Source organism: Phymastichus coffea, unplaced genomic scaffold, assembly GCF_024137745.1.
Source record: "Phymastichus coffea isolate CEN01 unplaced genomic scaffold, Cenicafe_Pcof_1.1 PCOF00052, whole genome shotgun sequence".
Classification (NCBI taxonomy): Eukaryota; Metazoa; Arthropoda; class Insecta; order Hymenoptera; family Eulophidae; genus Phymastichus; species Phymastichus coffea.
Genome location: NW_026706863.1, coordinates 769321 through 781099, shown reverse-complemented (window position 1 = coordinate 781099; position 11779 = coordinate 769321). Strand labels below are relative to the sequence as shown.

The window sequence follows — 11779 nt, the reverse complement described above, 5'->3', positions numbered from 1 at the left end:
ATCAGATTCTTCAATCAACGCTTCATTGTGAAAAAATGTCTAATTGCAACAGTAAAAAATAAATAACCATCTTATATCCGTTAGATAAAGCGAATGAATTCAAATTTAGTACAGAAAATTTCAACGGGATGTTTTCAAAACTCGATTCAGATTTTATAAATGCATATGTTCCGTTTGTTTTCTCCATGCGAAGGATAAAAAAAATTAAAAAAAATTAGGGTTGCCGGAACACCTTTTTGTATAAAAGACAATTGCGAATTGTTACAAAGCAATCAACTTGTCTTGTCAACACTGCTCTACAATAGTAATAGCGTGCTACTATAGTTCACTATTTCGGATCTGCGTATTGAAACTTTTCGTTTGAAAGGAAAATCATTAAGTTTAATTTTGCATTATAAAGAGAAGAGTTATTTTTTTGGTCTGCCTTTAACAAGAGTTTACAAATGTAACGTTTTCAATAATATTACGTTTGTTGAATATTTTCTTTTGTAAATGAATTCTTTTAATATTTGATGGGTTTGTTTTCCATTAAAGAGATCACATTTTTTATATAAAACAATGAAATTAAATGTCAATAAGCCGACTCTGAAAGATGAAACTTTTTATAGTCTAGTTAAAGTTTTAAGAAATTAATAAAAACAAAGTATAAAGCAAAATTTCGTAAATATATTTTTTACATCTTGTATATAAAATGGAGAAGGATTCTTTAATCGAATTTATTATGTATAGCGAAATAATGTCTTCTGTAGTAAAAAAATTTTAGGTTCTTAGAAACTAGAAGAAAAAAATTATTTCGATCGCATGTATTGATAGATAAGGATCGGGATGATCTCTATAATAACTAACACCCGTGAAAAAAAAAAAAGAAAAAGGACATCGCACGAGGCAATTGTCTCTGCTGGCTTTGTCGTATAACATTGTAGAAGGAGTGAGAGAGACTCCGCGAGGCACTTATATGTCAGGTGGCGAACGCACGACTGCTCAGTCTCGCCGCGACATTGTAGCTGAACGACCTGCGGGAACATCATGTTATAATACCCGGCGAGGCTAAAGTCTCGCTTCTTTGGATTCTTGCGAGTTAAAACTGCACAAATATGACGAGCAGCACCGAGCAAATTATCGTCAAGTTAGTATGTGTTTCCCAAGTGTTGTTGATCTAAGCGTTGGTGTGGCTTAACGACTCAGAGTGCTGTACTTTTTTCTCTTGGAGACGATGAATGATCTGTGATTGATTAATCAACTTTAATTGAATATGATTGCCGATTGATACTACATCTACCGATAAGTTTCCATTTCTGAAATTTGTGCAAATGTTTTCATTCTTTACGAATTGAAAGTTGGATGAGGATAAGAATAATTCTCGTGAGAAAAGGATACATGTAGTATAAACTGCACTTTTATGAGATTTCCTCGCTATCTTGTGATTTTGATAATTTTTTGATAATCCGTTTAAATATTTATTGTGTTTGAAAAATAGGAATTTTTTTGTCTCAAAACAGGCCATTGTCACGATTTACCAACATTTTTAAATTCACACATAAATTCAATGCATAAGTATAAACGACAGTTTATTTCTAAGTATAGAAGCCTCAGATCAATTTTCATCAATTTTCGAATTTATTTATGAACTTGACTGTATAATAATATCACTACCTGGAATATCTTTAGTCTTTAAATAATACGGAAATGCTGTTTGAGCTGATGTTTAATAGAAAGTATGCATTGAAAACTTCATATTTGCAAATAACATTCTTATTAATAAAAAAATCAAATTATTTCCGGTAATGTCAAAGTAATTATAATTTTTTTATGCAAGCCCAACTTGCTAAAAATATGTTTGTATGTATAACTACGTTTGTAAGTTTGGTTCATTTATTACAAGTAGATTATAAATATTAATATTCTACTTGTAATAATTATATTTGTATGCTTGTCTTAGTTTTAAAATATAATCAGATTAAATTAATGAAATTGATTATAACCTGTATATTTATGAAGTATGTCTAATATTTAAGATGATAAAAGCAGCTTTCGATTTGAAATTTACTTATGCCATAACATTTTTAATGATTAATTTCATTTAAAGTTGAATTTCATGTACTATTATGAAAATTATTGAAAAATGTATTAACAAAGTTAAGGCAGGAAATAATTTTTATTTATTAAATGAATTTATTAAACTCAAATGTTCAACGCATTAACGATTATCAGATAACGCATCAGGCCTATTCTTTGTTATATGACGAAGAAATATGACGAGTTTATAACTTTATTCTTTATAGATAGAATGTTTTCAGGTTGCGAATAAGATACCTGGATATAATAAAACGATCGTTTAAAGGCTTTCAATTAATATTTATTTGAAAGACAAAACTTGTATTAATATGACTAAACCTACGGAATATTATTTCGAAACTAAAAAGAACAATAAAATCCTACGATGAAAAAAATGTTTTATAACTCTTGAATTAAATGAACTTGACATTAGTGTTATAAGTTCAAACAATCGATTTGTATTATAGTATTATATTTCGATGAAATTCGTATTTTCACATGATTCAATTTTCTACAAATCCGATAAATTCGTCGTACACAATCAACAAAATCATTTACTTGCGATGAAACGTAAAAACAACGCTAAATTACCGAGTTCCGTAATTGTCTAAAAAAAGCACGGAAACAAAAAGTACAGTAGCAGCTTGACAAAGGCTTATCGTCAGAATAGCTCATTTTCTTCAGCGTTACATCAAGCTTCGAAGCGCGCACAGACGTAACGACTACCGCACGAAACGTTAATTACCAAATCAACCGCACTTAGGAAAAGGCTCACTTTGAATTCACAACGGATTATTTTTGACTTTCAGAAGCTCGACCTCCTGGTGGAAGAAACGCTCGGCTTTAGAGAGGGGTCTCGCGATCATGTCTGTGTGTGTGCTGCTTATTTGCGTTGGACTTATCATTGGTATCGAGGTCGTCGCCATGAGGATGAGGACTTGCGACAGGACTCTCAACGAATGTAAGTTATCACTGTTTAAATATATATTACGAACAAATTATATGACTGTTAACGTTTTGAACAACTTTTAAAATTCAATGAAAGATTTATCTCAGAAATCATGACATTCGGTAAAGTGTTTCATTGTCTTGTCTTTATGTTTATATGTATATAATAATGAATCAAATACTGTATGGATATTGACTTGATAATTGAATAAAGGTCACAATTGTTATTTAAATTTCGCATATAAAAATTTTTTTTAATAATTATGACAAAGATTACAATTATTAAGAATTTTAATTATTGTTATTTAGTCACGTTTTTGTATGAATATATGTAAGAGTAGAATTTCATGTTGATCGTTGTAGTCATAATAATTATAAGTACATTCTTTTGTTATTTATAAGCTAAACATAAAAATAGATTGTTTTGGATGAGTTTTTCATCTTGAATCGGATAGCTCGAGTTTTGTAAGAATTCATAATGACCGATGTACCCTTGTGATTCGAAGTACAACTTCTGGAAAATTTAAGTTGAAAATACGACTAGATGCAAGAGCTAGATGAGAGTCAAACAAGTCATTGTATTAAAGTTTGTACTATTATCATGCGCCCCTGAAGTACTACCATTGCACTTTTTACGATTTCCCATCTCTGATACATAGATGACTCAAGCAATAATCAAATACCTTATGAAATTATACAAAAATATGACTGTGCTAGTTTTATATAATTAAAACAGTTGATTCTATATAGTAGGCTTGCTAGATGTGCTTTCAAATAATAAGTCTAAAATTATACGTCGAAAATTGTACTTCTTACTAAATGAGTAATTAAAAGATCATTTAAGGCTACTTTAATTAATCATACTAATGATACGTTGTGTCGTTGAAACATGGAGTTCATCAACACTTTGTTACGTAAGAAAAATTGGTTTGACAATAGAACTTGTGGATATTTTTTCCAAGAAATTTAACTGCTGATATTAGTCGCGACTTGTCAGACTACTTGTAATGCAGGTCAGATAAATTTCAATGTATGCCTTCATAGCGTACCGGTTATTCAACTGCATTTCCTTCATACTCGACTTCAGCCGTGACATGAAAAATATTCAATGATGCAGGTTTATTTATCTGAATGTTAGCATGAATTGCATCGGTACAGAATAATATTTTTTTAATAATGGGAAATTATTTTGTTCAGTTGAAAATACAGTGAAGATAGGACATGCAAAGTAAAGTTTTAGAAAGTTATTTTAGCTTCAATTTGCATGATTTCATAATGTCCTAATATGTTTTGACAAGCCGCAATAATAATATTTCATTCATAGAGAGTAGTATTTATGATTATAAAATTGTCATGATACACCATGTCAATAAAAGTAATAACTATAGTTTATTTTATGTTTCATCTCCGTAACTGTGATGCAACATTCACGCATTATTAATATTACCTAAATAAAAAGAAAATATTATTCAAATATAAAAGATTTTGTCATTATTTACAAAACTATTAATTTAGAGCTATATAACAAAGTTGAATTTACGTTATAAAACTCGATATCGTGAAGAGTGCTCGTAAGAGTCTTTTCACTGTACAGATTCGCAATTACAAGGTTCAAATGAGCGTGGCACTTCCTTTTTGCATTGTGATTTCAGGAAACTGTTTTATTATCCGTTAGTCAACAGAAATGCTGTCACGTGCTCTTTTTATATAATACACAACGCACACTATTTATAGACAACATGCAAGTACTTAAGGAGTAGATTTGTTTAAGCTTTGCTTCATGCATCCATTTCCAAAGAACGTCATATTTCAATTTTTTTATTACGAAATTTAATATTTTATCAAAAACCTAAAATAGCTCGAAATATAAGTTATATATAAAATTAAATTTTTTAAAGGTGTATTATTAACGAAACTACAGAGTGACTGAACTGTTTCATGAAATTGGTATAAAATGTAACACGGCGAGTAGTATAAATGAAAAAACTGAATCATCAGCTCTATAAAAAGAACGTTAAACGTTTGCAGACTCCACATAACTCAGTTAATCAGTTAATCGAAAGAGTCGCGTATGAGTTAATATTTGATTGAATGTACTCACGGAATAAGATTTCACCTTTTACCCGCGATGGAGACTTTCACCGAAAATTACATGTGGCGTTTACCTAAGACCCGCACGCGGCAAGAGTATAGCCGACGCGCTGCAGTGCAGACATTAATTACACTTTCCTGCCTAGCGCGTCTAAGCAGTTTGCTCCGAATGTACCTGCATTTGCACTCCGCGCCCAGGCTATTTGCTTTCTCTTGTTTTCTCGCGCCTCTGTGTATGTATGTTGCTAAGGATGTTGGGATGGAGCATTTCGAAGAAAGATATAAGGAAATTGGCGGTGAGAGGAGAATTGCAGAGATTTGTGTTTTAATTTCTATACGTATAGTTAAATCATGAGATATCTGCATGCAATGAAAAAAAAAGTTGGAAAATATTAGTAAAACTGTTTCCGGTGAAAAAATTGTTTGCAGTACGCTGTCAAAGTTATAATCAAAGTACAGTTCTGGAAAATTACTGCAATTACTGGAAGTGCCAAGTGAAACTTTAAATAAAAAAAAAGTTAGTTACAAGAGTTACAGATTTCTACCTAACTGTTTAATTTGCGTAATCAGTGGAAAATTTTTAAGAAAATGCTAAATAGATTCAGTTTTATTTATTCTATTATTTTCTAGTATTAGTTAAGTAATTTTAAAGTATTTAACAGAACATTTCTTAATTAACGATATCATTATAAATCTCCACGACTGTGATTTTATCTAAAACGTATCTAAAAAATTCAATGTATCTAAATGTTACTGATCTTTTGACTTGAATAGAACCAATTTTCTAACGTCAATTAGCGCAAAAAACTAATCGCGAAAGCCATTAGTCAATCATTAGTCACTTATCATTTAATCACTTGAGCTATAACTAACGTCTATAATTACATGCAACGATACATGTTTTTTCATCCTTCGCAGTGTCTTCAAGCAAATCAAGAATAGAAAAGTGGTCTAGAGTTATTGGCCGCGATGTCATTTGCATGACACCAGAGTGCATTCATACAGGTAGAATTTATTAGGAATACACATTTTTTTCTTGTAAATGACAGATTAAACAAATGAAATATTTACAGCATCGACAATTTTAGACAATATGGATGCCGAAGTCGATCCTTGCGAAAACTTTTACGAGTTCGCGTGCGGCAGCTTTCTGAAGAATACGGTTATACCCGACGATCAAGCGAGTGTCGACACATTCAGCATGATCGACGATGACTTGCAGATGCAGTTGAGAGCGAGTATAGAGGAGGAAATAAAAGATAATGAAACGCGGCCATTTAAATTGGCGAAAACGCTCTATCAAAGCTGCATGGATAAATGTAAGTATAATCGACAGCTTGTCTCAGCTATACTTCTGTGAATCCATTTATGACACGAATCTTTTTGAATGATTTTGAAGATTTTAATCTTTAACTAAGTGGATTTCAGCATTGATTGAAGAACAAGGATTGGAGCCTATTATTGACGTGCTGGAAAAACTGGGAGGCTGGCCAGTATTGCTCGACGATTGGAATGAGAACACCTTTGACTGGAAAGATTCTGTTTACCGGAATAGAATAATTGGCTACTCGGTCGACTATTTCATCAGTTTCGATATTGACGTTGACTCGAAAAATAGTTCTAAGCGCATCATAACTGTAAGTTGACTATAATCACAACAGTGTGATCCCGACTTAATTTTTTAAATATAAGTTGTAATGCTATAGTTAGATCAAACTTGGCTATCACTGCCGCGAGAATACCTGTCGAAAGGCTTAGAAAATGAAGTTGTGAAGGCTTACTACAATTACATGGTTGACATCGCTGTAATTCTCGGCGGAAATAGAGATCGCGTAACCAAAGAACTTTTAGACTCCCTCAATTTTGAAATTAAACTTGCCAAAGTAAGTATAGTCATGTATTTTTAATTCTGCTATCATTTTCCTCGTACAATTCGACTTTGCACAATCATGTTAGGAAATGTACTTTGTTTACTTTTTTGCGATTATCCATAATTTTTTAAGAACATAAATATATTACGATTGCAAAAGCAGCAATTTTAAAAATATACATTTTTTTTGTTGGCGATTAATGATAAAGATTAATGATTTTTTTTCATGAATTTCACGAGCTCTTTGCATATCCATAATTTTATTATTTTTCAAAGATTTGTTTTTTCATTAAGCTGCCATCGTATATATTTTTTTTAATACAAAAATACTCTAAATTTTCTATTGTTTACGTGTACAAACTACACTCTAAAAAAGTATAAAAGAATTCCTCGCATAAGCATTGAAATATTTAGTAAAAGAAATACTGATCAGCAAAATTATAATATAGTAAGAAATCTCTTTATAAAAATTTAATCCTAATAGATATCATTACCGAATGAAAATCGTCGCAACGCCTCGGAACTATACAATCCAATGACCGTAGAAGAGCTGTCGCGTCTTTATCCCAGTGTTCCTTGGTTGGAGTACATGAACAAGATGATGACACCATTCGTGGAATTAGATTCCAGTGAAGTCGTCAACGTCAAAGAGCCTAAATTCATTATCGAATTGGAGAGATTGCTACGTATTACTCCGAAACGCGTGCAAGCAAACTATGCTGCTTGGCGACTTGTACGCGATTCCGTTGAATATCTCAATGAGGATATCAGGAGGAGACAATTGATCTATTGGACTGAAGTTACAGGCGAGACAGAGCGTGAACCTAGGTAAGCGATTTTTGTGTTATTGATATAAAAAGTATTTGTGAGAATTAGAGTTCATTGAAATTCTCAAATTACGTCAAACGCGTGATATATAATTTGAATATTATACAATTTTCTAGTTTTTACGCGCACAGAACTATGATATAGATCAGTGAAGATGGCGAATCTGGAAAATAAAGTCGTTTATTTTGTTATACGGTACATTTATTAGAAAAAGTATTGGATATTATTAAATTCTATCGAATCGCATTCATACCTGTCAAGAAAGCCCAGTTTTTATATCGTTTCTGAAGTGTATCACCATTTCTTTCTCAGTATCTCAAAATGTTCCATGAATCACCACTGCCCAAAAGGATATTTTCATATCCATGAAAATAGGTAAAATAAATACTTTACGAAATTATATTTGCAGATGGCAAGAATGCGTAGACGTTGTCTCTGGCGGGTTATCGTTGAGCATTGGCGCATTATATGTGAGAAAATACTTCGACGAGGAAGCCAAGAAAAATGTCGTCGAAATGGTTACAGGAATACGCAAAGAATTCCGAAAGATTATCGAAAAGGTCTGAATTTTTTTAATATCTTGTTATACGCAAATCTAATATGAATAAAAGCACCAGTTTCGCACAAATAGGAGATGATTCAATCAATAATGAATACGTAATTATAACATTTGAACCGGTATTTTAAATGACGCAGGTCGACTGGATGGACGAGGAAACTCGCTTAGCTGCCTTAGAGAAGGCTGACGCCATGAGCAGCTTCATCGCTTATCCGAATGAATTACTGGATGATAATAAGTTGGACAAATATTATGAATCATTGACGATCGAGCGAGGAAATTACCTCGAGAGCATATTAAACTTAACGTTATTTGCCACCGAATACACACTCAGTCAGTTGAGAAAACCTGTGAACAAGAGCGACTGGATAACCTACGGTGACGCAGCTGTCGTCAATGCTTATTACTCTCCCAATGACAATAGCATGCGTGAGTTATTATTATGCTTAATGTTCATTTCATTGGGGAGAGTTTGGGTTGTTATTTTGAGTGTATGTTTATCTCGTTTGTAATCAGTAAAATTGAACTTTTCGTATCCTGTTTTTTAAGAGGCTGTTTTCTCTCAAACGAGTTTCCAAGTGACAGTAGAAATGAGTTACGAATGAACGTGAAATAATTGCAAGTGTAGAGAAAAAAAGAGGTCAAAGGATGAAAACCAGTTATTATCGAGTGCGTTTATTTCTCGCGCACGCGGGTGAATGGAATTTTCTTGGACGTTCCCTCCTTCCATTCGAATATTTTTTCTGGGATTTATTTTGGGTAGTATAAAGCTTTCGCGAACAAAAATTTTTTTTTAATTGTATTTTATTTTTACTCTCATAAAGAACGTGAATTTTAAGTGTAAATTTCGATAAAAATACCGATAGTCATTTAGTCATTTTAGATACTCAAGCGTGTAGCAAAATATTTCATCAACTAAGTGGCTTTTAAACAATCAAATAGCAAAATACTGTTCGTCTTACAGAATTTCCAGCCGGAATCCTACAAGGTGAATTCTTTGACAAAGACAGACCTCAGTACATGAACTACGGTGCTATCGGTTTTGTCATGGGTCACGAGATAACTCATGGTTTCGATGATCAAGGTAGTCAGTATGACAAGGATGGCAACTTGGCCGAGTGGTGGCGAGAGGAAACAAAGAAGAAGTTCTTGCAAAAGGCACAGTGTATCATACATCAATATGGAAATTATACCGATGAAGATGTTGGCCTGAGCGTAAGCTTTCATTCTTTTCTTCAGAATTGATGTACAAATGCCGCAATACAGATGATTCTTTATAACTTAAATGTTTTTTTATTAATATCAATTCTTATTTTCTTTTAGTAAAAATAATGCTTAATAATTACGTATTTTTAAATGTTTAATTATGCTCATAACATTACTTTATACGGTCGAAGAAGTCGATTAAACGTATAGATTTTGCAAATGAGTTTGGCTATTCATTCTTTATAAGTAGTAACGAATGCATATATTGAGACATAATAATTAGAGTTATGTGACTTTTTTACGGTGATATTTTCAAACATTTAAATTTAAAAGTATCCGATATAACAACCACTTTTTCATAATCAATTCAAATATTATCCATTCTTCAAAACTCTCAGACGTAACTGAAACGAAAATTCATTGTTATTTAAAATTATTTTCTATTTTATAGTTGAATGGTGTTAATACCCAAGGTGAGAACATAGCCGACAACGGTGGCATCAAAGAAGCCTACTATGCGTACAACGATTGGGAACGTCGCAACAGCAAAGAACCTCTGTTACCAGGTCTCGACTACACACCTCAACAAATGTTTTGGATCAGCGCAGCAAATGTATGGTGTACCAAACAACGATCTGAAATGCTTAAACTTGACATACTCACGGACGAACATAGTCCTGGCGAGTTTCGAGTGATAGGGCCACTGTCAAATATGCCAGAGTTTGCTCGAGATTTCAATTGTCCTGTTGGATCGAGAATGAATCCTTTGAAAAAGTGTGCTGTGTGGTGAATAATTTTCGGATAGAATTTTGAGATATTACGAGTGTGTACTTTGTAAAGAAATGTTGTCTCTTTAGAAAAAAATAATGTTATCGAAATGCGAATTTCTCTTGTCAATGACTGCATCGGCGCGGCGGAAACTGGTTTAATGTGATCGACAAAATAAATTTGGATTACTTTCCTTTTGTGGCTTACAAAAGCATAAAATTAACTCCATGTACGTACTTTTCTGCGAATGAGAAAACGCGACGAACTTGAGGTTTTGCGGTGAAGTACGTAAAGCTATATTTGTATAGGTATATGTATGTTTCCAAGGTAATTACAATTTTTTTACGTTCCTTGTCTACAGTATTTACACTGATTATTCTTGTACAATATTTTATTTTATTTGTATTTTGGAAGTGCTTTTTACATAATCAACGATAATTTTTTGATACTGAAAGATTGTTTTTAAAGTTGTTTGACAATATAAACAGTTTTTATATATCCAAACACCACTATGAATTTTGTTTGTCTTTTTATACACATATACAATGTATCAGAACAAAATGAATTGAAAAATAAATCAAAATAGATAATACACGAAGAATCATATAAAAATAATAAAAATTTTGTGAAAAATGACTGCAAACATTTTTTATGATAAATGGTAGAAATATTCATTTTTTAAGTGTTTAAGAAATACATTCGTAAATCTTAAGAACTTACTGTAAAGTAAATTATGCGTAAATGATCTATTTGTAAAGAAATATGTAAATCTAGTAACTAGTAATGTATATGTTGAAAAGAATGCGTCTGATAGTATTTTTTGTACATACATACACATAATAAACATTTAATTATATTTATTAGTTTTAATTGTATTGTAACAATTTTGAGAATTTACTTAAAAGTATTACATTATTTAATATTCATTTCTATTATTATAGTGCATATTGATTGTTCGAAAATAGAATGTATATTACAGTAAAAACGTTTAATTTTCTCTTTAAAAGTGTACTAATATATGTATTAGTGATAACCCACGTCTGATGTATGTTTAAGTTTGTAGTAAGTTTTTTTTATAATCGTCAAAAAACGTAAAAAGTTTACATTGGAGTCTGTAAACATTATTATTGTTAATAAAAAAAGAATTAATATAAAGTTGTACAACGAATAAAACAGTCAAATAACACTTAATTTATTATTCCACTGTATTATTGTATTATTAATATATTGTTTCCTAGTCAAAATAATTCGAAACATCAGCCAAATATATATACACACATGTATAATAAAATTTCACAAACAGCGATATTTCAAAGCGACAGCGTCCTGCTCAGTAGAAATTAAATAAATCATTAAGTTCAAGGAAACCGTCTTCATAAATAACATCGAAAAAAACGAGAAGAAGAAGCGCATAAAACTATGAACTCCCAAATGTGAGAAATTCCGACGAAATA

The 11779-nt window shown here is 31.6% G+C and overlaps 1 protein-coding gene across 2 annotated transcripts; it reads left to right on the top strand.

Annotated features, from left to right (window-relative positions):
- The first annotated feature begins 990 nt into the window (after positions 1-990).
- Positions 991-11403, top strand: LOC131665494 (neprilysin-2-like). Of its 2 annotated transcripts, XM_058937391.1 has the most exons (11): positions 991-1126; positions 2865-3016; positions 6013-6099; positions 6168-6413; positions 6523-6731; positions 6801-6977; positions 7449-7792; positions 8202-8352; positions 8489-8780; positions 9316-9566; positions 10009-11403. In XM_058937391.1, exons 1-11 carry the CDS (start codon positions 1095-1097, stop codon positions 10345-10347), a joined length of 2280 nt encoding a protein of 759 aa, XP_058793374.1. In that variant the 5' UTR covers positions 991-1094; the 3' UTR covers positions 10348-11403. The 2 variants fall into 2 exon arrangements, with proteins under 2 accessions (XP_058793374.1, XP_058793376.1); XM_058937393.1 differs by lacking the exons at positions 991-1126; positions 2865-3016; positions 6013-6099 and having other exon boundaries at positions 6239-6413; positions 6513-6731.
- Positions 11404-11779: the final 376 nt, after the last annotated feature.

Excerpts from the sequence above, each read along its gene's own strand:
- LOC131665494 (XM_058937391.1), top strand. The coding sequence starts at position 1,095 with ATGACGAGCAGCACCGAGCAAATTATCGTCAA. Across the intron at positions 8,353-8,488 it reads TCCGAAAGATTATCGAAAAG|GTCGACTGGATGGACGAGGA; the intron begins GTCTGAATTTTT and ends TAAATGACGCAG. Across the intron at positions 9,567-10,008 it reads ATGAAGATGTTGGCCTGAGC|TTGAATGGTGTTAATACCCA; the intron begins GTAAGCTTTCAT and ends TCTATTTTATAG.